Source organism: Polistes fuscatus, unplaced genomic scaffold, assembly GCF_010416935.1.
Source record: "Polistes fuscatus isolate 324 unplaced genomic scaffold, CU_Pfus_HIC Scaffold8, whole genome shotgun sequence".
Classification (NCBI taxonomy): domain Eukaryota; kingdom Metazoa; phylum Arthropoda; class Insecta; order Hymenoptera; family Vespidae; genus Polistes; species Polistes fuscatus.
Genome location: NW_025113162.1, coordinates 3,332,749 through 3,358,947, shown reverse-complemented (window position 1 = coordinate 3,358,947; position 26,199 = coordinate 3,332,749). Strand labels below are relative to the sequence as shown.

The 26,199-nt window shown below is 33.1% G+C and overlaps 1 protein-coding gene across 3 annotated transcripts in view; it reads right to left on the bottom strand.

The window, feature by feature from the left end:
• Window positions 1-5,685: 5,685 nt before the first annotated feature.
• LOC122524819 (ankyrin repeat and SAM domain-containing protein 1A-like) overlaps window positions 5,686-26,199 on the bottom strand; it is a 62,250-nt gene continuing 41,736 nt past the window's right edge. For all 3 annotated transcript variants that reach the window (XM_043647288.1, XM_043647290.1, XM_043647289.1), the window contains 7 exons: window positions 14,023-14,349; window positions 13,749-13,876; window positions 13,292-13,669; window positions 11,069-11,383; window positions 10,805-10,963; window positions 10,395-10,532; window positions 5,686-9,423 (listed from right to left, as the gene is read on the bottom strand). In XM_043647288.1, coding sequence (XP_043503223.1) covers window positions 8,812-9,423; window positions 10,395-10,532; window positions 10,805-10,963; window positions 11,069-11,383; window positions 13,292-13,669; window positions 13,749-13,876; window positions 14,023-14,349 — 2,057 coding nt within the window. In that variant the 3' untranslated portion in view covers window positions 5,686-8,811. The remainder of the gene's footprint in view (window positions 9,424-10,394; window positions 10,533-10,804; window positions 10,964-11,068; window positions 11,384-13,291; window positions 13,670-13,748; window positions 13,877-14,022; window positions 14,350-26,199) is intronic.

Below are 26,199 nucleotides of genomic sequence, written 5' to 3'. Positions count from 1 at the left end.
AGCATATAAAAAGAATTTTATTATACACTAAAACTAGTAGTTTTAGAAAACGGAGTTATATTTGAATTCACAAAAGATGAGTAGTTAATGTATGATTACATTAAAAATCAAGAGACCTGCACGACTAACAGAAAATTTGTTTTCTAAGGACAAAAAGAGAAGATACGCATGGACCTACGAGCATTCATTGTTCGCGTTTATTTTATTTCTGTTTTCATAATTTTCGAAGGAAACCTAATATAATTCCCTTAAATTAATAAATAAACTCTATCTCGATATTAGATAATATTTGCTTGAATAAGCAAATATTAAAACTTTATTATTTTTCTTATACTTGAGATCAAATTTTAATCTGATACGTTAACTACTCGTCTCATGTAAATTCATATATTACCTAGTTGAAGTATGTAATTCTCTCTTTTTTCATATGTTAACTGATCAGTATAGTTATTTCAGGGTTTAGCTAGTCATTTCACGAATTAACGAATTTCACAAAGCAACGCAACATTTATATATATATATATATATCAACGGTCTAATCTAGAAACTCATAAAAACGATGGTGCTGAAAATGCCAATTCCAAAGTAGGTACGAACTTACGATCGAACAATCGTTCCATTTTCTCTCGTTTCTTTGCAACCTTTTTCATTGCACAAAGTCGCGCGTTTATCAAGATACAAGTTTTCCCTCTCTCTTTCTCTCTCTGTCTCTCTCTCTCTCTCCCTTCCTTTCACTTTTTTTCTATTTTATATTACAACGCTTTTTCTCTCGTCGTTCTGTTTTTTATTATTATACAACACACACACACATGACTTTTCGTGTGAGCGCTATATCAAGAATACATAATCTTTTCTTTACATTCATTCTTCCATTTTCATTACTTCGGTCCTCGACGCTTTTCTCTTTTAATATCTTCTTCCTTTATTTCCTCGTTTTATGAATTTACTCTTTCAAGAAAAATATAAGATGTGCAATATCAGCTAGAAGAAAAATACATCATCGTCTATATTATTTAGATACGTTCTTACCAAAGAGAGGAAAAAAATTCTTCGAACTATAATGACATTGATAAATGAGGAAAAAACGATAGAAATAAAAATTTATCTCATAAATATAGTCTTGCTATACCGATTAGAATGATTAACATTTAATACGAATGTATTATACATGAGTGTTACATATCTACATCGATGATCATAAATCTAAATCAAAATGTCTCATGCGATAGAAAGACCTCATTAAACATTTTCTTTAAGAGATCTATGGAGCTGTTAGATTTATGAAGAGATATAGAATGATAAAGAGAAAGTGATAAAATTTGAGAGTAAGAGAAATAGAGAAATTAAAATCATTTATAATTATTATTGCAAATCCTTTTGCACAACGTTAGCGGTCGCTGAAATGTTTGAGAGAGAAAAAGTGCTCAAAAAAGAAAAAGAAAAAGAAGACATAATATAATACTTAACGCAGAATAATTAAATAAGGATTTATATAGAAATAAGGATTTAGTATACCAGTCCGAATTATATTCCTCCTAGCTACTGCTTATTAAAGAAACAAGTGGCTAACTTTTTATATTTATCGTATGTACGTATGTATTTGCTTGAAACCTATTTACAAAATACTTACTTGACACTTAAAACGAGAAAAATATTATTAATCTGTACAATTTTATTATACCTTTGGATATGCACTCCTATTTTTTCCCCTATGTATTTTCAATGATCGCAGTAGCGAAAATAATAATAATTCGGACGGCATAGGACAAATGGAAACTATAACCACCAGGATGTATCGTCAAAATCGCGGCCGATATTTTGTCGTTTTAATATGGATAAATTACAATCGTTTCGCGACGATTTTAAATACTGCTATAGATTAAAGTTATGATATATTACTAAATATATCCGCATTGTTACTCGCTAAATATCACTATATCAGAACATTATCTCGTTTGGACAAGAAATTACGAGTCTCTGACGAGCATCAGTTACCACGACGTTTCTTTCACGCAGATGGAACGATATCATTTTTGTTTCTAATACTAATAATATTATCAATAATAATAATAGTAATAATAATAATAATAATAATAAAAATAATAATAATAATAATAATAAAATAATAATAATTATTGTGTGTAAGAATAAAAGAAAACATTCTATATAAATCACTTGAAGCCGCTAACGTAGTGCTACGAATATCATAGCACGACAATATTTCACTTCGAAAATAACACCGATACTCTATTATTCTACATACACTTGTACTCCTTAATCTTGTTATCTTTTTCTTGTATTTTTTATTTTGTATTTTTTATTTCTTTTTTTATTTTTAAATCTTATCTCTATATCCCGGCGAAGATGATCGAACGTCCGAACAACGACAAGCGTCAAGTGCATTCTCGTTTTCTTACGCTCGGAGGATCCATCATCCCTTGTCTATTTATTTTTTTCTTCTTCGTTATATCTTTCCAAATCAAAATCATATCTTACACACGTACATACAGTTGTCTTCTTATTGCACATTCAATGATATTTTTGAGTTCTCGTATCGTTTCTATTTGTATTTTTATAACAAGTAAGTATAGTATAGTATCGCATTCGGTGATGGATTTTATTCTTTTCTTCTACGTTTTCGAAATTGAAATCGAAAATGCTTTTCGTAGGATTGTGAAATCGAAGAAAAATGAAAGAGAAATATATATATATATGTATATATGTATATGTGCTACATCTCGACACATGTGAAGATACTCGATTAACATCGAGACCGAATATTCATACGATATTCGAGATTCATGTTTGTTCGTTTTGTTTGTTCTTTTTTTCTTCTTTTCTTCGATTCCATCTTTCGAAAACAAACCGTTGAATCACACTCTAAAGCTGCCACGATTATAATTAATATTATTAACAATCAAACGAGTCGCCCTATTAACGATCTCATCCCAAAATGATTAATGTAACATCTCGAGGCGATATACCAGCAATCAAACGCGATACGTATACCATCATTTCGTTTATTGTAACATTTAAAGTTCGTTTTAAATACTGAATATTGCCCCGAGGTGTTTGTTAGAAAGCCCTTTGAAAGAGCATTGAGTCGTACTAGTAATGCCTTCACAAGATATTGCACTTGTGTTTTGCCATCGGAATCAGTACCCGCAAGTTTGAAGATCGATATGTGCGAGTCGACGCGAAAGAATCTGCCAGCTTCTCTATTTTAACATATGACCAAAATTTTTATTGGAAAAATATATCTCCAACTCTTGTATGAATATTTACTGAATTTTTAAATTATTTTTTTTTTGACGTATTAGAAGATTAATATATATACATATATTTAAAGTTATTACTACGAAGATGAAACTAACTGTAAAATAATATAAACATTATTTCTTTTTAACGAATAATAAAAATAAATTTAAAAAGAACGTACTTGAAAGAAATTTTGATAAAATAGAAAAAGACTTATCATTTTATAAGTAAAAAAATACGTTTTTCATTTATCATTTCAAGATTAATATCAAAATACTTGACAAGATATTTTTTTTTGTATAGCAATGAAAGGGTAGCGTTAGAACGGTGTTAATTAAAAGGGAATATGTAGTTTCGCCAGGATTTCAATCGACTTTCGCGAAGATTCACATAGTTTTTGTGATACATTTTGCAAACAGACCGGCTTGCTATTAATTTATCTCCTAACGAGATGTTATTCATTACTTCTCTACGGGTGCCATTCAAGTTGAATTACGAGATTTAGTCATTAAGTTGGAAAAGCAAGAGAGATGCGAAGGGAGTTGAGTTCCTCTTATAAGTTGATGATATTTTATGTAAACGTTATGTTTAATGACACCTTACTTAGAGTAGTCGATAAATTATGTTGACGATAAACTCTTCTTAACGAGGAAAATTCTATTTTGTTTCTACTAAAAGTTAGATTACATTTTCAAAAAAGTCCAAACGATATTCTTACTTAGTAGAAGAAGCATGACAGATTTACAAACGGTCATAGTATCGACACATAACGATAATCAATGCCATTATCAAGCATATACGATAAAATGCTATTAATGTTGAAGCTCACATCTTTTAAAGAAAGGATCAATTTTGTTATAAGACAATTATGATCACTATTGCGCGCGCGCGAGTCATATTACATATTTATAATGTTATTTCTTCGTAGATTATTATTGTTATTCACATTATTTCATTGTTATGGGAGATTGAGTCACGGTGGCGTAGCATGGAAAATTGCCTAACATTTGTTATTATGCAAAGATGCAATACATTCTAGAAGAATCTTAGCAATCTCATTTTGTTGATAGCGACCTGCCAACTACAGATTAAGAGATAAAGAGAAATATAGGTTTATATATACATGTATAATGTATATATGTATTTGTATATGTATATGTATATGTATATGTAAATGTAAAGAGAGAGAGAAAGTCAAATGTTAAATGTCTTTATGAAAAATCACAGCGGCCGCGTAATACCGCTTTATAAAAGTGTTTCGAGGTAAATCCGTGACGAACGAGTCACCCCTTTTGGGTTTTCGTTTGGTCCGAGAAAAATTTCACTTTGTGCGACTGATAATTATTATGTATCCCAGAAAAATCCACTGTGATCGCCGTAAATAAGATCGAGATGATTCATAACAAGTGTCTACTTTTCGAGTTAGATGCTCGACTTTAGTTTATGAAATATTTCAAATATTCGAACAATCGTTCATCTTAAAAATATCCTATTGAAATTTTCGTAGCACTATTATGATACTATTATGATATTTACGTATGTTTATCTAAAAGATACACAGTTATTACTAATATAAAAAAAAATCTGCCTAAATGCAGTACAAATGTCACGAAATTTAATGTTAAAATTATTTGAAATTCGTGATAAAATAAATGCAAATCATGTATTGGCCATTGAATGATCACACGATAACACTGATTTAATATATCCAATTATCGTGTGAATTATTTTTGTTTTACTAGTTTGTCTTTTATTAACTAGGCCATGGATTTGATTATCTTTCAAAGAACATTAAATGAAATATAATACATAATGGCAGTTAATGTTAGCAAAGTTAATAAGATGTTCGATTATTCCGTAATAACTGTTAACAATATAGCCTCTCGTATAATGAAACGTTTTTCCTGGCATGGTCGAAACACAGTGGTGTAAAGTTGGCACTTATCGCATTAGCGAATATCATATAATAATAAAGGGGGAAAGAAAAAAAAACATTCTGACCGATCCTTGATGAGGATTGTTATAATACGATGAACGGTCAGAAATAAATCTACGATATTTTTTTTTTCTCTAATCATCTATTAATCTTTCGTAAAATTTTTTTATATGTATATATAATATATATATAATTATCGACACACATCGAGGGAGCATGCTTCGTCATCATTATTATCATGGTCATCTTCATTTCCTTTTACAATAGCACTACGAAATCTACGGATAGCTGCTACGCAAATACATCAACGCTTGGAGAGAGAATACTTGATAATGTATATTACATAATATATATCCTATTTTGCAAGAAAAACAAAAAGAAAAAGAAAAAAGAAAAGGATAAAAAAAGAAAAAGAAAGCCACCGCGCGGATCATATTATCTTGACTTTAAATTTTATCTTCCTTTCATTCGTCTCCATCTTTCTTTTCATATTTTAACGTCATCTTACTTTCTCAAGTTGTCTCTTACTTTGATAAACGAGAACACGAGTAAATCTTACGTGTTAATTTCTATATGGAGTAATTACCTACATTTGTAAACACGATAAATACAAAGTATGTGCGTATAGCCACGAGATGCTTCTGGTGTATCTTTTTTGGCAGTTTAAGGTTACCCTCGTTCTTTAGTTTTTACTCGTCCATCATCTTTCTTCCTTTTTCTTCAATTTTCTTTCTTTTCCTTTTTTTTCTTATTTTTTCCGTTTTTTCTTTGTTTTTATTTCTAAAGGAAATAGTGAATCAACATCAATGATTTCGACACGCAAATTTGGTTTTCTTCTCTTCTACCAAAATACGTTCTCCATCCTCTTTGAGTGTGATATGATATATGTATATATTTGTATATGTGTGTGTGTGTGTGTGTTTGTGTATAAGTACTTTTGTCTATGTATTCGTGTACGTATGTATACCTGCATTTGTGCAAGGCGTATATGTGTAGTATATCTACTACGAAGATGAAAAACGTTTGAACGGAATTCCCTCCGAGGTTTGAACCGATTCAAAAAAAAAAAAAAAAAGAAAAAAACGAAAAAAAAAAGAAAAAAGAAAGCACTCTTTGAAATGCTCTCCTTTCGAATATTTTCAACAAAAATCGTTTTCCATCGTCAAATTAGAAGCGCACGTGTGAATATACGTGCTTCTTTGGTTTTACAAAAGAATGGGAAAGAAACGTACAAAGCTACTGTTGGTTCGTTGTTCGACGTTTAGTAATTTTTTTTTTGTCACTTATACATATGTATATATGTATATATGTATAAATGAACGCGTTTACGTTTCAACCCTTTACAAATCGAGAATAGAAGATTCTTTCTAAAATCTTCATTATCTTTAAAAATAATATCTTAATTAAGAAAAACGATTAAAATAATAACGAATGATAATTGTGCAAGTAAAGAATTTATTTTACACCATAGTGCAACTTTCGAATTTAATGCGATACACAAAATAAAAATGAATTTCGGTTTGTAAAGAGGTTTCATTTTTTTTTCGAACCTTTTTTTATTATATAATCGTAACTCTATAGTTTCTTGATCATATCCCTTCTTTATGTTTTTCATTGTTCTTTCTTTAGAACAAATCGTAATCACATTCGAGTATTACTACAGTCTCAGGAATATCTATGAGGTTCTTTTTAGGCTCGCTTGCGGAAAGAACAAAAAATATATATCCTGACAAAACGATTATCAATGCCCCCCCCCTTCCTCCTACATGTAATACGTTATTATTATCTTATTTAGCATCGATTTGATCATATCTATTATCGCTCGTGTTTAAGATCGTCTATCTTTTATAAGAATTTTTGATCCATAGCTGCATTCGAAACAAAATTTTTGTCATCATCGTGTCTTCTATACCTTTTTTCTTTTTTTTTTTTTGCGCTCGTTCGTCAATCATTCTAACGAGTATTAATATAATTTAATAAGGATATAATTATGTATACATATATAGTATATATACATATGCATACATAACTATATCATCTATAATATATAGATTTATATATTTCTATATTTTATTTTTTCGCGTTTTCTTGCTAAAGCATCGTCATTTAATCGCGAGGTTCGTCGGATTAGTTAATACACAATAAATACAGCTACTGTTATCTATACGTATATATATATATATAATCATTATAATAATATTATGCTTAACGCGAAGTATCAAACGAGATAAGGACTCTCAGTCTTGAATAATGAAACGTCGAAAAAACAGTGGCCACTTTGAATGGGAAATTGGAGAAATTTGAAAAAAAAAAAATCATTAAAAATTATTCAGAGAAATGTGGTGATCGAACGTCACGCAGCTTTCGCGTCCAATCTTTTTCGATTGACGGAAAAAGATTGGTTTCTTTTTTTTTTCAGCCTCAGAATCTCAGTCATTGTTAATAATTAATTGGAAGGGTTGATGAAGCGATATCCGTGTAATATGTGTTTATGTTGTGTAACGTGGGTCATGATACACTAAGTTTCTTGTTCCTTTTTCCCTTCCATTTTTTTCAATGGGAATGTGACAGATAAATCGACTCGAACTTAATAAAATGGTCTTTCGTTGGGATAATATGAGGCATATGTACTTCATTTTTTTTTTTTTATATATTATTACTCATGTAAGAGTACGTAAGATATGCTCAAAATACGCGAATACGTTTAAGATTAATTACGAATGATCGTTAACACGATAATATTAGAAAATATTAACGCACGTGTTTAAAATCTTACACAAATTTCCATAATATTAATTAATTTAATGTATTTCTTTTCACCGAATAAATATACTTTCGTAAAAATTTATGCGAATACTCAAGAAGATTCGTATTTTTTATAACGATTGTCGCGTAATTCGATTATCTTCAAAGAATAAAATATACATATTTATATGGTCATTATCATCGAATTATGACGACCAATATAATATTACAAATTATAATTCCAAATTTAGAAAAAATCTTCGCGAACTTAACCGATTGATCAACGTGTGCGTCATTAAAATCACAGAGTATTTCATCGTGGAAGAAATAATATTCGTTACTTACCTTCGCGTATTTTCAAGACCCTATGAATGTACATACGTTTAATAGTAGTTGAAAAGTGCACGATGTTATCCTGCCAGAATGTACATATCTAAGTTATGTTGTACAGAAACTAGAAATTAAACAGGTTCATAAAACGGTATTATCACCAACGGGATCTTCGTATCTTCGAAGTTCAATCGATGGTTCGTTATTAATTCTAAAGAAATATTCACGTTCTTCCGATTGCATTCTACTTAGTGTGACTAGGTTCGAGCAAAATTCCAAACGATTATTTAACATTGATTTAACTTTCGATCGCAATTATTCGACATTACTGTAATCTTAATAAGAAAGACAATAAAGCGAAAAATCGCTAAACAAACGCGAGGGAATGCTCGTACATCGTTGAACGAATGAACGATCGATGAATTCTCGATAGTAGGCCAAAAATAATATTATAAGTCCGAGACCGATCGAAATGACGAACGATTATCGAATCTAAAAATACGTATACCCAATTAAAATCCAATTAATCCGAAGAAAATAGTTTAGAGTTCCTCGGATAGAGCTATTGGTGCTCGAGAACCAGGTTTCATATCTTTGACACCGACTCCTATGTCGTCTACTGGTATCGGAGGTGCTAACTTCAGTTGATTCCCGTTCACTTTGATGTCGTTTACGGAATGAGAACGACCATGAGTTAATAGAGATTTTGCGGTAGTTTGGTTGGTACTGGTATTCGAATGCGAGCTAGCAACTGAATTCGAGCTGGGACTCGACGCAGAATTCGTACAGTTGGCTGTTACGTTCGAACCAGAACTGGAACTGGAGTTGGTTTCTTGCGAGGTGCTCACGGAATGACCGTTGGGATTAGGAATGGACTTGGATCGTGACTTTGCTTTGAGATTCGATGTTGAATTGTGATTACTTGGAATGGTTGCAGTGATCTCATGATCGCTTTCTCGGACCTGTTCAATAGTTGAATCGGGAGAGGATGTCTTTGCCATTATCCCACTGGATTTAGTTGTGCCCGTGAGCGAAACTAACTGATTGGCCGATTGAGAACGCACAGCGTGTCCCCCTAACTTGTCTCTCAATGCCATCTGATAAGCTACCTCGAATGCTTGGCCCAGTGTTAGGATGATTTCGGTTGCTTGGTCCTGAAACAGACGCGTGTTCTCTCGCTTTCACTTCTAAAAACATTATGATTGTTCTCTATAATGCGTCTGTAGTATTGCGTGAAATGTAAACATATATTCCAGAACAGTTAAACCATTTTATCCATTTTGATTACTGTGCGATTGTCGAGTATAGGACGTAACGCGATATATTTTATTACAAAGTTACTCGAATATCGTATGTTATGCATTTTACAGAATATTTGTTTACATCAAACACTATATACGAACAAATAAGATATTTATGAACTTTGAATGAATATATCTCGAAAACTATCGCTTCTAACGAATTTATAGTTTACAATATTATTTTTCTCTCAAAAAGTATATCACGAAACAATTTTCAAATTTAGATAACTATCTTATTAAATATCTGCAATATACAATATAAAGTTAGACAATCATTTTATGTTGTTATTAAAAATTTGTAATTTAAAATAAAAGAACTAATAAATTTCGCATTGATGCTCTTCAGGTTCTTCACTAGTTCTAAGCTTTCAAGTTTGTTATGTAAAACTTATGGCTCGAGTTGGAATTTATTATACGAGCCGGAAACTTTAAAAGGCAGTATCAAAGATGTATATGAACTCATAGCAATATCCAAGGGTATTTCAAACTTGCAAAACGCAAGGAACAAGCGTGAAGTTTCATTCATAGAGAGTAGAGGAAAGCTTCAAGACTGCTCGAAAGTTTTGACCAAAGATCAAAGTATCAAACGTTACGAGCAGGTTTTGCCGCGCGTAAGCTGCAACTTTGTTTCCGAACGACTAAGATCGATAACACTATAACGTGATATAAGAACAATATGATGACATTAGAATCTATCTCTGTTAAACCAAGAAATCGAATAAAAGATGGTCTTTAATTGTGAACAATTTCGGACGAGTTTCGAATATTTCGAAATTAAATATAAAAGCAAACAAATAAATAAATATAATGATATATAAATTTACCATTGTTGGCACGCAGAATACGTGACAGAAATGCGTGCGACTCGCGTGATCCTTGGTGATGTAGGCAAAATGTGTGAGATCGTCGGCATCCTGACAAGCACAGTGAATGTTGCGTATCTCATGTTCGCATATTGGCTCCTATTAAATCCACAAATTTGAAAGGAAAAGAAGAAAAGTATGTAAAAAATGATCACACATACTCGTTTCAAATTCTAAGGTTCTTAATCTTTGAACCACGACCTATTTTTCGACAAGTACAACATTTTTATCTGCAAATATATATGACTTTTCTCAAACAATAAGACAAGATAAGTGAAATTACGAGTTGACTTTTTTGACTCGACTTTTGAACCTTAGTCTTGGAATGAAAATCAAGAACCCTTGGTACTTAACGAGATTTCAAATCTTACATTGGTCAATGTATTTAGAAAGCGAACGCCTCGATAAGAGATAGCAAGGGTTATGTCAGGCGTGACTCTGGTGTCACGACAAGTCTTCTTGAGTTTCTGAATAGATTTCTTGGTCGACTCGGTGCCTCTTAACTCTTTCACGACGGTGGAGCCCAGGTACTGTGTCATTTTGGAAATAATACAAAAGTACGCATCTTTTGTTTAGAAATGGCTAAACTGAATAAATGTGAATAAAAGTATATATGTATAAACGATTAAACTTACATTGGCGACGTAGGTGACGCAACCAGTGACTAGAGCCTTGGGTTGATGCCTCCATTGCGTTTTCAAGGTAGATGGTACACCAAATAATAGTTCCGAAGGTGCTCTGATTTCGAGCTGTTCAGGAGCAGTAATTGCACCGTTGTGTGAACTTGGTCGCTGAGGTGGTTGTGGTGCTGGTCTGTTTTTGCGATGCCTAAGTGTACCCGTGTTCGTAGAATTTGGCACGGTTACCGGGACGCTCGCCCCGTTACTTTCCCCTGTTGTTTCCGGCAATTTTTCTCGTATTTCCTCCTTCAGTTGTTGTATGTTTGTTTTCTGAGGAAACCAATAACGACGAAACTATCGTCATTCCTACGTTCCACTTTATTAAAAATGCCGAACTATCGAAGATACTTTTTTTTTATCGCGTCATTATAGTAAATAAAATTCTAGATATACGTTTCCGATCTGATCTTAAATATAATCCCCTTTTCTTTGATTTATTAAATAAACGTGATGACCAAGAAACAATCATGTTTTCATCTACGAATCGTATTGGACGAAGTGAGAGTATTAACTCGAAAAGAAAGAAAAAGAAGAAAAAAAAACAAGTGCGTGAATGGGAGAAGAGAAGAGATCGAAAAACAAGTACCGTCTGAGAATACATTTCCGTGTGCACTCGATGAGATTTTATTGGATCGCACCTTAATGTAATCGTAGCTAATTGGAGAGGTCGTATCGTAAAGCTTTCGCGTATAATGCGCAAACATGCGTACGCACTCGCGAGGATACAAACGCGTATCGAAGAGCAACCTTTCAGCCTGATCATTCGTGCGATGCTTAATATTTTTTGTTCGGAATCTTTCAGCGTATCAAACGACGTCAGGTATAACCCCTAAAGCACCAGTATGGACCAGTCACCACCATCCATGAGCCCTTCGTTTCGCGCTCTCTTAATTAGCTCATTAAATTCTGCTAATATCCCTTCGTTGATGGGATTCGATCAACTTGCCGACGACCTTCTTCTTCTCGAAATTTCCCTTAACGTGTGATAATCCTAACAAATTGGTCTCTTACGCTTTTCTGCTTGACGATCGACGAATGTCAATCGAATTCGACGCCTCCTACGTTTCGTTGATACCGTGCGTCGTTCAACGAACCGATCGACCGATTCTCTCTCGTTTTCTTTCTACCTCTCTCTTTCTCTCTCTTTCCCGATTCCACGGTTCGAGTTCTCTTTTAATCACACTTCCGAATTTTACACCATGAGAGGAATCCTGCGTCACATTCGTCAATACAATAGATTTTGTTATACGATGTTAGGTATAGATCGTTTGTTTGGAAAAACCGATCTTTCAGATCTACAATTATTTTCTAGAAATTCTTCACGAATTAAACAAAATCTCTTTTATACTATAATATATTTTCTTTTTCTCCGAATTATTGAACAAATTTACGCTGATACTTTATTAAATCGTAGTAATTAGAAATTATAATATATCGATATGAAAAGATATCTCTTTTTTTTCTAACGAACAAATTTTCTCACTAACCTGCTTCAGAGTCAAAAAGAAATTTTTCAAACTTTGCAACATATTAACGTTCGGTTGTTACCATGGTTTTGATAAATTTTCTTAAAGCTATACGTAGATACTTTTTAATACGGGATGCATTTTCGAATACTACTTGCAAATAGTAATATATTCACGAAAGTAAATAGTTTTGACATAACACATCGAAATAAAAGCTACTTCCGACACAAGTGATCTCACTACACTACCGATCGAAAGTTTGGGTGTACGTCAACTAAAACTACTTCTAACCATACCATTTATATCTAACCGTAGCAGATGTAAATAATCTACAGTGACATCATCACCTCAGTTCGTAGAAGACCTGATACTTGGAAACAAAAACAAAACTAAACATCGGAGGTATTGTAACGTGATATCATAAACAGTATATTGATTACTGCGAAAGTTTATTTAATTGTAAACGGAGAAACCGGATGAATTTTTAAAACATTAAAGTCATATTAAAAAAAAAAGGTACAATGACAAAAGAATGTTAAAAAATAATCGAACCTATAGATTGTACAAAAGTGTATAATACAAATGCTATAAATGTACTTCAATTTTCGACCGGTAGTGTAAATAACGATATTAAACATGTTAAATTATATTATTCTAAGGCAATTTAAAAAAGCTTGCAGAAGCTTATATATTAAAAGAATTTCTAACTTACCAAAGTGTTTAGATCCTTATTGAGATCCTCCAGATTAGGACCAGTGCCATTCCGCGTTTGAGGTCGAGGATTCGGTCCACTGACCGAAGCCAGAATTCGTTTTCGATGTGCCGGCTTCTGAATTTCCAATACTGCTGCCAACTCGACTTCCCAAATGCGACTAACGCGATCCATGTCAGTGTAAAGATGTTTTCTAAAGGTTTCCATATAGTTCTCCATGTGAATGCTTTTCAGCCACTCGTCCACACTTTGACAGTGATTACCAAGACGTTTCTCCACGCGTTTATTCAACAAACCAGCAGCGTCCATGATTATCGCACGTTCTTGATCGCTATTGATTCCCATGTCTCTCAAGTCGGACTCGTCCAGAACTCCATTCTTCAAGTATAAGATTGAAATATTTAAAGAACGAATTTTTAAAAATATACATTATATACATACATATTTAAATACTTACTATAAACTCGAGGTCATCGAAACCGTAGTCTATGAAAAGAGATTCGTAATCAGCGAGTCCTAAACTCGCTAACCATTGACCGACCGACGTGGAAACAATAGGACTGCTGCTGGTATCAGAACTTAAACCTAAAAGTAAAAAAATGAAAAATATATTCAGCTATTATCATAATCATTTTCCTTAAAGTAACATATTTAATATTCTATTACAATTAATTTATAATTTATAATAATTATAGATCTGTGTTAATCCTAAAAATAAATCATATGATTACCTAATCTCGTTTGGAATTCTTTTTCAAGTTCAGTGACGAAAACCGATTCTCGAACAAGTCCCGTGCCGAAAGATGCCATGATTTCAGAAATTTTAGCCCATTCTTCTTGTTCATCGAACGGACTCATAATGCTAAGTGATTTTTCGTCTCTTTCACGATCCTTATCCGATAATCGGAAATTTACTTCGTCGTCTTCTGGACGTTCTCCACCACCACCTCCGCCACCCTCCCCGCCGGTTCCTATTCCGCATGCAGATTGTCCGTAAACGTTCCGCAAGCGGCGCAATGTACGCGGCCGCTCCGCCGTGACGGAACCCTTTAACAAACCTGTTGATAAGCACAACAAATAAAAATGAGTTGATGGATGATGATTGAGGAATTCCCAAATGTGATTTTTTTTTTTTTTGGTTTATACTTTCCTATGAACAGCTAACACTTTGAAAAGCTTTATAATATTATATTTCACCGATCCAATCATTGTTCTATCTGTTTGCATTTATAAATTAAATTTAAAGATACAGAAAACCGAGTAAAAAAATCGAATTTATTATGAATAATGAAATGAGTAAAGAATGTCATGGATTTTTTTTTTTATGAAAGACAAAATTGAATTAATAAAAAACATAGCTTCCATACCATTGATCGTGAATCTTATTAAACAACTGATAGATATTTTCTAATACTTATTTAACAACCATAACCCACATACATAATTCATATACGAAACATTTACAATTACATTTATTGATAAATATAATACTTTGGACATAAAATAATCATCGTTCGATGAGCACAAAAAATTATTCTAACATTAAGAAAAAAAAAACGAAACTTTACACACAAAAAGTCGTACAATTTAAAAGAATCATATAATCATCTAAAGAATTTATCATTTGTTGTTTTCTCGAATGACGAAAAATAAAGTAAGTATTTCGAAAGAGAGAAACGGAAAAGATTAAATCCTATGTGGTAGATAGTTCGATCAATGTTTCGATCAAATACGAACAATACATATGTTCATACTTGTGTTCTCACAGTGGAAAGCGAATACGGATAAACGGACGTCACAGAGAAAAAATTTGTTTGAAGCTCGACGTCCCGTAAAAAAAAGGGAGAGAAAGAGAGTGTAAGAGAAAAAGAGAAATCGTTTCCGAGGGTCGAATGATTTACAGATACCAACATTTTTTCCCTCTTTTTCTTGTCGGTCATTGGACAAGAATTTTCGAAAATATATAGATAGGTATATAAACATGTATATACCTAAAGACTCACACGCGTTTACAAAATTATTCACAGTTGAGATGATACAGCTCTATTAAAATCATACTCGTGAAAGGATGCAAATATAAAAGGCTTCGTTTCTTAAAATATTATACATATAGTTTCTTGATGAATTATAACCGAACTGGATAGTGGAATTAAAAAGAAAAATAACATTTTAAATAAAAATTCTACTATACGATTCTATCCTATCATCTAATTAATATTCATTATCGATTTAAAAACCTTATGTTATGTATATTCGTGATGTTTACTGCATATCATTAGATAAAAGAAATCAAACATTCTATCAGGATCGATAAAAACATAATTACAAGCAGAATAAAAATATACTCGAACAGGAAAATATTGCAAAGTTTTCTTGGAAGTTATTGTATGTACAAAAAAAAGAAGAAAAATATATATATACATATCTATTTCTATTTCTTTCTTTCTTTCCTTTTATATCACACGTAAATCTATACCACGTTCGTTTTACCATATATTCGAGCATGAGTAAATGCTATAAAAAATATAGATAATATTACGTGATAAATATTTATGTTTTGAGTTTTTCTCCTTTTTAATATGTTCATCCTTCTTTTTCAAATCTGATGGTTTTTCTTTTCACCTAGTTGCTATGTTACCTATATATATATATATATATATATATATATATATATACATATATAAAATCTGTTTATCGTAATATTCATTAGACGAAAATACCCTCCCACACTTGGTACCATTTGCTACGATATAAACAAAAAGCTTTATATAAGGATGCAAAATAATAATCCCATCCCGTTGAAGTCCGAGTTGAAATATACAAATTAAAATGCAAAAAAAAATAAGAATTAAAATAAGGAAAATAAAATGAAATAAAAAATTAAGTCTCTCCGCTAATGACATCGGCTTGACAAAATGGCATCGCAAAAAAGGGAAGCCAGTGGGTATTAGTCGTCTCGTATTCTCGTCAGCTATTCTGAAACATTATTTCCAGGAGAATAAAATGAATTTACGGTCGGGATGATCCCGACTTTCGTTTTTAAATCCAACGAGAACGAGATCGCAGCAATTTCTTCTCTTATATTTAAACATCGCGTCCTGATTTTCCCGCTGGCTTCGAGTAACTCCTTCAGCCTTCTGTATCTCTCTCTTTCTCTCTCTCTCTCTCTCTCTCTCGTGTTTCTTTCTGCACTCGAGTTTTTCAGAAGCACTCTCTTTCATCGGTAGTGTGAGCAAGGGGAGGGTCCTTATTGTGGTCTCGCATTATTTTGCCGTGACGAAAGGACAATTCCTCGTTTTCAAATCGCGACACAATCGGCGTTGGCGGCTTCGTGTCTCTGCTTGAAGAAGGAGGAAAAAGAGAGAGAGAGAGAGAGAGAAAAGGAAAAATGAAGAAGAGAAGGAGCTGCAAAAAGGAAACTCTTTCATACGAATTTCGCAAATGAGAATTCACTCGAATGCGCGAGTAGTTAGAAAGAGAGTAAGTGAGAGAGAGAGAGAGAGAGAAAGGAGGTGGTTGTAAGTAATAACCATATACGATGTCTGCCTTTCAAAAAAGCTTCGTGTCCTTTAATGCGTGAAGAAACATGACTAGTGACGTATATACATATATACATATATTATATATGCAACCATACGTGTACTTGTATACATATACGTACGTGTGCATACATATAAATATAACTTGTGTAAACTTGTGTATAGATGTTTGTATACAGAATGAAAAGCTCATAAAAATACTAAATAGAGAAATGTGGTATAGAGAGAAGAAGATGGAGCAGTAGGGGTTCATATAAAGAAAAAGAAAGAGGAAGAGAGAGAGAGAGGAGAGAGGGAGAGAGAGAGAGGGAGGGAGGGAGGGAGGAAAACTCTCGCGTCGCATTACAAGCAACAAACATACGTAATTTTAATTAAAGCTCCATAACGAGAAAGCGTCGCTTGCTGTCAAGCCACCGACGTTATATTATGTAGGTAGTTATTCAAGTCATATACACAAATTACGTAAATCCTCATCATCGCACCCTCCTTTGCTTTCTGCTCGCTCTACTTGTAGGGCGGGCGCGCGCGCACCTTTCTTCAATCCTTTTCTCAAACTTCCTTTTCTTCTTCTATCTCCGTATTCTTCTATATATTATCCTTGTTCATCGTCCTATTTTTCTCTCCTCTATAGTTTATTATTTATAATTTTTGCTCTCATAAAAGTGATATCATAGATATAAATGATAAGTATAAATGATAAAGTGATAAGATTCGACTTTTGAAAAAAAAATAATTTTTACGAGTTTCTAGATATCGCTGAATATATTAATATCTATTATTTATATATATATATATATAAATTATTGTTTTTTTTTTATTATTATTATTTTTTATTATTATATGTTTTCTTAGAACGTTACAATCGTGTAGATTTGATACTATCATTACTATATACGTAATATACGTGCATTTAACTTTAAATTGCAGTTATTCGTTATCCGTCGAGTAATTATGCCATTCTTGAAAGAAACTATCAGACGGATAGATTTTGTTTAGTCGCCTTTTCGCGTTCTCTGAATCATTCTTATCGATCTTACATATGACAAGTTTCTTCCTCGAACGATCACAATCGTTTCGATAAAAACATATGTATATATTCGTATATAAGTACTTACAAACAAATAACATATCAGTTTAAATTTACATTTGTTTTTCAAACCTATCCTTTCATCTATACCAATGTAAATTATTAAGCAAAAAATATTATATATTGATCGATTTGAAATTATATAAATTTTTAATTGCAAGAATATCAAACGATCGAGATTTACATACACAGATGAAAACAAAAACAAAATAAAAATAAATCATTAGCTAGAACCGTGCTATCGTTTTGTTATGATTTTACGACGTACGTACAGGAAACGTAAAGAGAAACGAAGAATCTACGAGCGAAAGGAACATCGAACAACAGTTAAGACTTCTTCGATTCTTAAACAATAAATATTTCCTCTTACATTCTTCTTACATTTTATGCTCTTATTCGATTCGAAGAGGATCATGATCGTTACATTATAACAGGCGTTAACTTCCGCTTCTATTAATTTACCTTCTTTACTCCTATTCTATTTTACTCTCTTCCTTTAAAAGGATATATGATACTGTCTATTAAAACCGGTTGGAAAATCTTCAACGATTTTGCTACCCCGACAACAGTCATAAACATTAAAAACTATCCTCGCGTAAATAAGTGCTTTAAAAAGCGTACACGTTCCATAACCTAAGACTAGAAAAGACCGAATCTCCGTTTGTACAAACGTTTATTTAACCCTTTGAATATTGAATGATCTTGGTCGAAACGGTTCGTAAGAACGGAATAATTTATTTCTAACGTGAGTTCCGTTGATTGATTATACTAGATGCAGATAATTATAAATTATAATCGTTATTATCTCAAATTATAATCATTATATAATACAAGAAAATTGTTTTCAAGTATAATTTCGGTCTGATAAAACTCGAAACAATGATTAATACGTAAACCGACATTGTATTATTTGAATTTGTATCGACAAAAACGTATATGCATCCATACTCCATGCTGACAACTTTTATTAAACTTATATGTGTGTGTATGTGTGTGTTCAAAGTACTCAAAGGGTCAATTCAAATCAACACCGTTCGATAGAGAACAGTATAAGTAATAGAACCGATCGACGGGAAAACACGAAATATAATAGGCCTGTTGTAAACGCGTTAAAAAGTTATTATACATATGAATATAATAAAAAAATATATTTGTATATTTAAATAATAATACCTAGAGAGAGATAATTTTAGGTCGAACTATGTTCGAACGGTTAAAGCGTTAATACTTCGGTATTTATTACGAGCATATATGTATCAGAGTCTATTAATATCAGTAACAGGGATCAACGAATCTTAACCGATTGTGGGTCCTTGTCATATTATAGTTCTCGCTAACACCTGCTGCCAACGTAATCATTCGAGAAAGCTAGACAAAGAGAAATCTAACATGAAATTGCTGTATCATATAAGTCAATTACAATTGATTCGGTTCATAACATGATATAGTTACGTATATTTCATTTGTTGCGATTTAATTGGCGTTAGACTCGTTCGCGCGTGAATAGATTAGAATAGTAGATAACATCGGGTAATCGTTCACGACTCTCAAGACGATTTATCTCAATGCATTACATTACCTTCCGCTCAGATAACAATCAGCCTCTAACATACGTTCTGTCAAGTTTAAGTGGCAACGATTATGCGACGCGGTGATTCGTCGTCTACTTAACAGTTCAATGGAATAATAACATCGTCGTTAAACCCTACTATATTATCTGAACTAAAACGCCAAGCAGATAGAAAAATATCGAATTATCTGTCATATCTACTCTTTAATGATAATCATTATCAACCGAATTAACGTAAAATATGTAGGTACCATTGTGAAACGCATTAGTTGTGTCGCGTACAATTAGAAAGATTATTTTTTTTATCAATTTTGTTGGACCTAATATACAGACTGAAGTAGATAATGTTATCATCTGAATAATATCGGAACGCTGACCTTCATCTGCTATTTTAATCCATCACTCTGTCGAACATTTTCTATTTTTTTTAAATTTAAAATTTTTTAAATTTTAAACAAAAAGAAAATCAAATAAAATACAGTAGTCATAAAAAGACTAATAATAGAAAAATCTTTTGCGTAGCGTTTTTTGTTTTTTTTTTTTCAAATCTACGCGTAAAAATTCTTCGATGTCTTTTGAATATAGAATATTTCGAAATAGAAAACAAAATACCACGCGATACCACAAACTCTCTCTGCTTATAAATATACTAGGCAAAGCATCGACCGTAAATTGGAACGATGAGTAATCGAATTTGCTGCGAGTAAAAAATATATTCAGAAAACTGACGTTGACAGCCTACCGCAAAATACAGTCAATGGAAGACATCCTGAATAGAAAGAAATTTTTTTACCAGAAAATATTTCATACAACGTTAGAGCCAACATACCGTAAACATCGAAAAAAAAAAGAACGAGCTATACATTTCATTAAAAAAAAAAATAAAACTAGAGAAATAATAACTCGGATGCTAATTAATTCGCATTTTTATCGCAGTATTTAAAAACACGGTTTCCTCATTGTGAAATTAAAAAAGAAATGTTTCAATTCGTAATCTTTTTCCGAAAAAAATATCCTTTAAATAAAAAATCATTATGACGTATCTAAAATTTGTCAAGTGACAAATATTTAACGATACTTACAGTCTAATTGTAATGGTGCGGGTCTTGGGACAGCGAGCTTGAACGCCAGAGACTAAAGTTAGAAACCCATCTAAGAATATCAGAATTGCGAGGCCAGAATAGACCAGAGGAATAACATTAAGTGAAAATCTACCGTTATTCGAATCTACAGAATTAACAAGAACGATGAAAGAAACTCGGTATTTTTATATCTATCGCATTCCTGTTCTCTATTTCTACATACAAATACTCAGTCACTATCTTTGTAATTGGACGAGACTCGTTATTTGGATTAACAATTTTTATAACTGCGACACGCCAAAAAAGAAAAAAACAATCTTTACTTTTGAAGGAATGTATGTATTTTATCTAACATTTTGACTTCTTTAACGCCTAAGGCTATTAATCCTATTTCATCATCGATCATAGAAATATCATTCTATCGACGAATAATATTGTTACAGGGAATATGTACAAGCAGATGAATTAAAAGTCATCAAGTCGATTCTTCCAACTGGATTTAGTCAGAAAGTACTCGACTTTCTTGAAGTGCATGCGTATGCTCATATATATATATATATATGTGTGGTACGTACGGTAGCTCTTGAAACATTAATTAACCGCACGATATTTCTCCTGCAGGTACAAAGTGGAAGAGGACGAAGTTGTTCCGAGACAAAAAAAGAAAGAGAAGAGAAAAGAAGAAAAAAAAGAAAGAAAAGAAAGGGAAAAAAAGGAAAAACTGCACAATCCTCACCTCGAACAGACAGTAATACCTATATACTCGTGTTGTCCTCGCAACGTGACGTAATCCGTGTCGTCGTACCGTGCAAACTATTATTACGTCAAGGGAACGTAAGAAGCAACAAGTATCGCGGTTTTTGCGAAGCACGTCAGGAACTTCGAACACGCGATATACTTGCCGAGTGCACGTGGCATGACTGAACACACGCATACACGAGCGATTGCTTTTATGTATATATATATACACATTATACCAACGTGAAAGAAAGATCGCACATTTGGAAATAGTAGAAGCGGAGGAAGAAGATTGTCTCTTCGTTCTCATTCTCACACATACTCACATACATTCACACATGCTTTCTCTCTCTTTCCTTCTTTCTCAGTATCACAGATGTGCATACGTTTATCTCATACTCGTCCTCTCTTCGGTCAACTTTCTCATCTCTTTCTCTCACTCAGTCATTCTCTTTACTTCCAAGATCCGCTTTACTCCTCCTTCGAATCTGTAAACAGTTCTTATCCTTTTCTCTCTCTCTCTATATATATATATATATATATATATATATATATCTATCTATCTCTCTTTCTCTTTCTCTTGCATTTTATTTTGCATATAACCATCTCTTTTCTTTCGAGCGTTACGAAGGTAAAAGAAAGATAGAAAGAGAAGGTCTCCTTTTATCCTTTGAGAGGGAACGAACGAGCAACGAAGAACGAGCAACGAACGAGCAACGAACAACGGTCGAGTTTTCCAATGCGACACGCCCTGAACAAGCTAACTCGGTTCACCACCTGTCTCTATCTACGTATCCTCGATCAATGCAGGATCGAACGTACCCATCGATCGTCCTTCTCGAGCTAGACGGTGCACGTGGCTTCCACCTGCTCCTCCTTCTTCTCCACCTCCTCCTTCTCTTGAATTATCAGTTCCCTCTTTCACGATACAAGAACTCAGAGATATCCTCGACACCCCCACTTTGCTAAGAACGGAGGTTTTACGAGGACAACTTTGTAAAATTGCTTCTCCATCTCTCTAGATCTCTCTTTCTCTCTCTCACTCTTCGTCGAGACGACATTCTTTCTACATACGTCGACTCGACTTCTTGGCTCCAACTCCAGTCCAATAGAATCAGCTGACTCCGATATAAAAAGATATATCACTTCTTTCGATCTCCTTTATCGATAATTCCTCCTTTTCAAAAAATGATGATCACACTTTCAAACGAACGTTCCGGCCTTTCCTTTGCATCCTCCGCGTACAAAAACGATTCTATGCGGACAAACAAAATGATCTAAAATGTTCTTTAGATTCACCCGAGGCTCACGGCTAAACTCTTAGCCGATGTGTCGCGAGGCTGCTTAACGAGACGACTAATTCGAACGTGTTGGGTCCACGAGCACAAATGAGGAACAGTAGGAAAGAGGAGGAGGAGGAGGAGGAGGAGGAGGTGTGGTGGTGGTGGTGGTAGTAGAAGAGGAGGACGAAGAAGAGAAGGAGAAGACCTCGACACCCGCACTACCGTCTGTCTGACAATACGCTTGTGAGAAGGACAGAAAGTGAGAGTGAGAAGGCACGAGAAGAGAAGAGAAGAGAAAGAGTGCGAGAATGCCCCCTTCTCCGTTTCAACGTATTTGTGTTTGTTTGTCAGTGAGCGGACCGACCGTCACAAAGAGGAAAAGAGAAAGAGAGAGAAAGCAAGAGAGGGAGAGCTAGTGGCCAGAGCAAGAACGTGCGAGTAGTATGGAAAGATGACCCCAGATATGGGACTAGCACTCGACGGGACCCCGGACCGAATCGCACTGCGTTGTGTCGAGTCCAAACCCAGGGCCCTGACCGATCGTTTAACCAGAGAGGGACTCTCTCCCTTCCTCTTCCTTCCTTCCTTCCACCTCCGCCCAAGCCTCTCTACGTGGGATCGTGCTGCCACAACCTGCGAGACAACTTGCATTCCAAATTTATGCACCGTGCACGCATCGCGTGTTTTCGAAATAAGAACGAGAATTTCTCTTGCAAAATACGATGGCTTTTTCATATCACAAAGCAGTTTTTTATGGGTAAACGCTCGTTTGTTCATTTGTTCGTTCGTTTCGTGATTTTTGATCGATTTCTTATCTAGGTATGTGTCATCTTATTGCTGATTAGTTCCATAATAATGATTATAATATTGAGAAGTTCTAACTAAATTCTAATTTACTTCATTTTACAAATACACACGAGCCTTACTTTGTTTTATTTGATTATCTTCTTGTATGCTATTGTATATCACGAAAAGTAGAAAAATATTGTCACATCAACGAGAATATTAGAAATATTATTTTCTTACTAAACACGGGGATAATAGTTTGATAGAGAAAAGTTAAGGATGTGTATTTCTTTGTTGTGCATCTACGTGACTAGTCAATACGATTAGATCTCTTTCGAGGTTCTTTCATTGTATCACGAATGTAAGTTTGTTCGAAGAACGGTTTAACCGAGCAATGATGCTGAGGTAAAGATCTCTTAAAAGATTTATCCACCTTTCTTGTTCCACCATCGATGTCTCCTAGGTAACATCCCGAGCATGATATCTTAAATGTTTCCTCACGCGTATTTCTATTGGATTTACCAGTGATTTGTTATTTTTTAACAAACTTATCGATGTATCGCATATACGATTCTATTGAACATTTTCCTTTGTGTTCTTTCTACCACAAGTCACACGATGAAGATTTTTATATCATTTTTTTGAATAACGATAATTTCATTAATGTTTAAGAAGATTTAAACTACAGATACTTGTGTACTTTTCATTAAATTATTTGAACTCTTTAATTTTGAAGTATTTCACAGAATCATAAAGAATTGAAATGGTGTATATGTGAGCTAAAAATAAGGCTGTATTATCACAAGGTTGACAATTTAGGCGATTAACACTGATGTGAGTATCCGAGAGCTCAGGGATCTCGAAAAACCTTGACACGACCCTGACGAGAAGAATTGAATGACACAGGCAACGCAATGAATACTGCTGCCGTACGAAGAGTATGCTTACAGATGGTAAATGTCGCTTCTAACTGACCAGACATGGTCATTGTGATGTTAATGAACGCAGGAAGAAGCATTTTTGATCAAATAAATCAACTGCCTTTTTTTTTTTAACTACCCGTAGATATAACTTGTTCTTCGTGTTTTGAAAAATTACTGATTTTAGAAAACGACGCATTTCAAGAATCGTTTTATAAATTTTGAAATAAAACAGATAACGATAAATTATGTAAATAGATGAAAAATAGAAAATTTAATAAAATTGAAATAACACATATAGATAAAATGTAAATTATCAAAAATATATACGTAAATTAAATATTGATACGGAACTATGAAACTTGATATAAATATGTGTATAAGATAGAAATCGAGGTAGAATTTGATCCGTATAAAAAAAAAAAAGTATAAAGATGGTTTAATAAATTTTAATTAACTGCCTTAAAACCGTTAGATTACGACGGAAAATTATATCCGATATCTCGTTAAAGCTAATAACATAATTAATTACTTATTAACTCTTCTTTCTGAGAATTATCTCACTTCTTTGAAGTTCTTCATTTTTGATGAAACGATTCATAGAAGATCGAAATACATGACTACATACATGATAATGATAAATCGATTGTCGCTGAATAAATATAAAAATTATATTCGTTGATCACAAGAATAAGCTTTAAAAAAAATACTGCGAATCGCATTGTATATCATTGTATTATGATAAAGAGAAGTATATTTGGAAGTTTAATTAAAATCATACTCGAATTAAACGATCCTCTTTTTGTGAAGAGTGGACGTCGTCCAAAGTAATAGCAATGGACGTATATATATTAATACAAATACATTGGAACCATCGAAAGAAGAGGTCTTCTTCGTTGCGTGTGAGTCACATCCCAACGATCCAAACATTCCTGCGTGATGTCATAATATGTGTTCCCGAGCATACAACAGTATCACTAGTTTTTTCGCGGAATGAAAAATCGTCACTCGTGACGAGTGTGTTCTACATGTACCGACGTTTTAATCCCAACTACGAAAATATTAATTATAGCCTAAATTACTTAGGGATATCATCGAAACTGATGTCACGTTTTCGTGATATTTTTACATAATTTTTCCCATAATCGAATTTTCAGAATATTTTGCACAATCACACTTTCCTCCATTAACAGTCTGTATTTTCTATAATAAAAATGTGATTTATCCTTACAATATTAAATATAAATTAAGAATATGTTTTCTCAATAATGATCAAGTAAATAAGAAAATTCGTTCGGTATGTATATGGATCTGGAAAGATCTATTACGCCATTATGCGATATAGTACTAGGAGACTAACGAAGTTGAATTAATAATTATATCATTGATGAGTCATCGTAACAAGTTGTGCGAATGCCAGAGCATCCTTTCGCGCAAATGATAATTTCAAATTCTCGAAATCCGTTAAGGCATAATATCATATTTTTGTATTTATTTTACAACAGAACGTATACACACATATTATTCGAAATTGTATAATTTCGCATTATATGATCTCTTTTTATGGTAATTCTAAAAAATATTTAAAATTGTATTCTAATGCTCCCGTATAATCCCCTTGGTCATAGCACCCGTATTTTTTCTTCTGTACGTTAGATAAAGTATACCACCCATGCGTGTTACTAGGAACTGGTCGAGATAGAAGCTTTACCTTACGAGATAAGAAAGTTTGAAGAAACGCAGTCTTTTGGATATACCACAGTTCGCTGAGCTAACAATGAACTTTAGAATACGTTATACAGAATTCGAGATAATCGAAAGTATAGTTATATATATACGAATTCACTAATAAAAATAAAAAGCAAATAGTAGATATTCAATCCACGTTGAGATAACGGAAAAC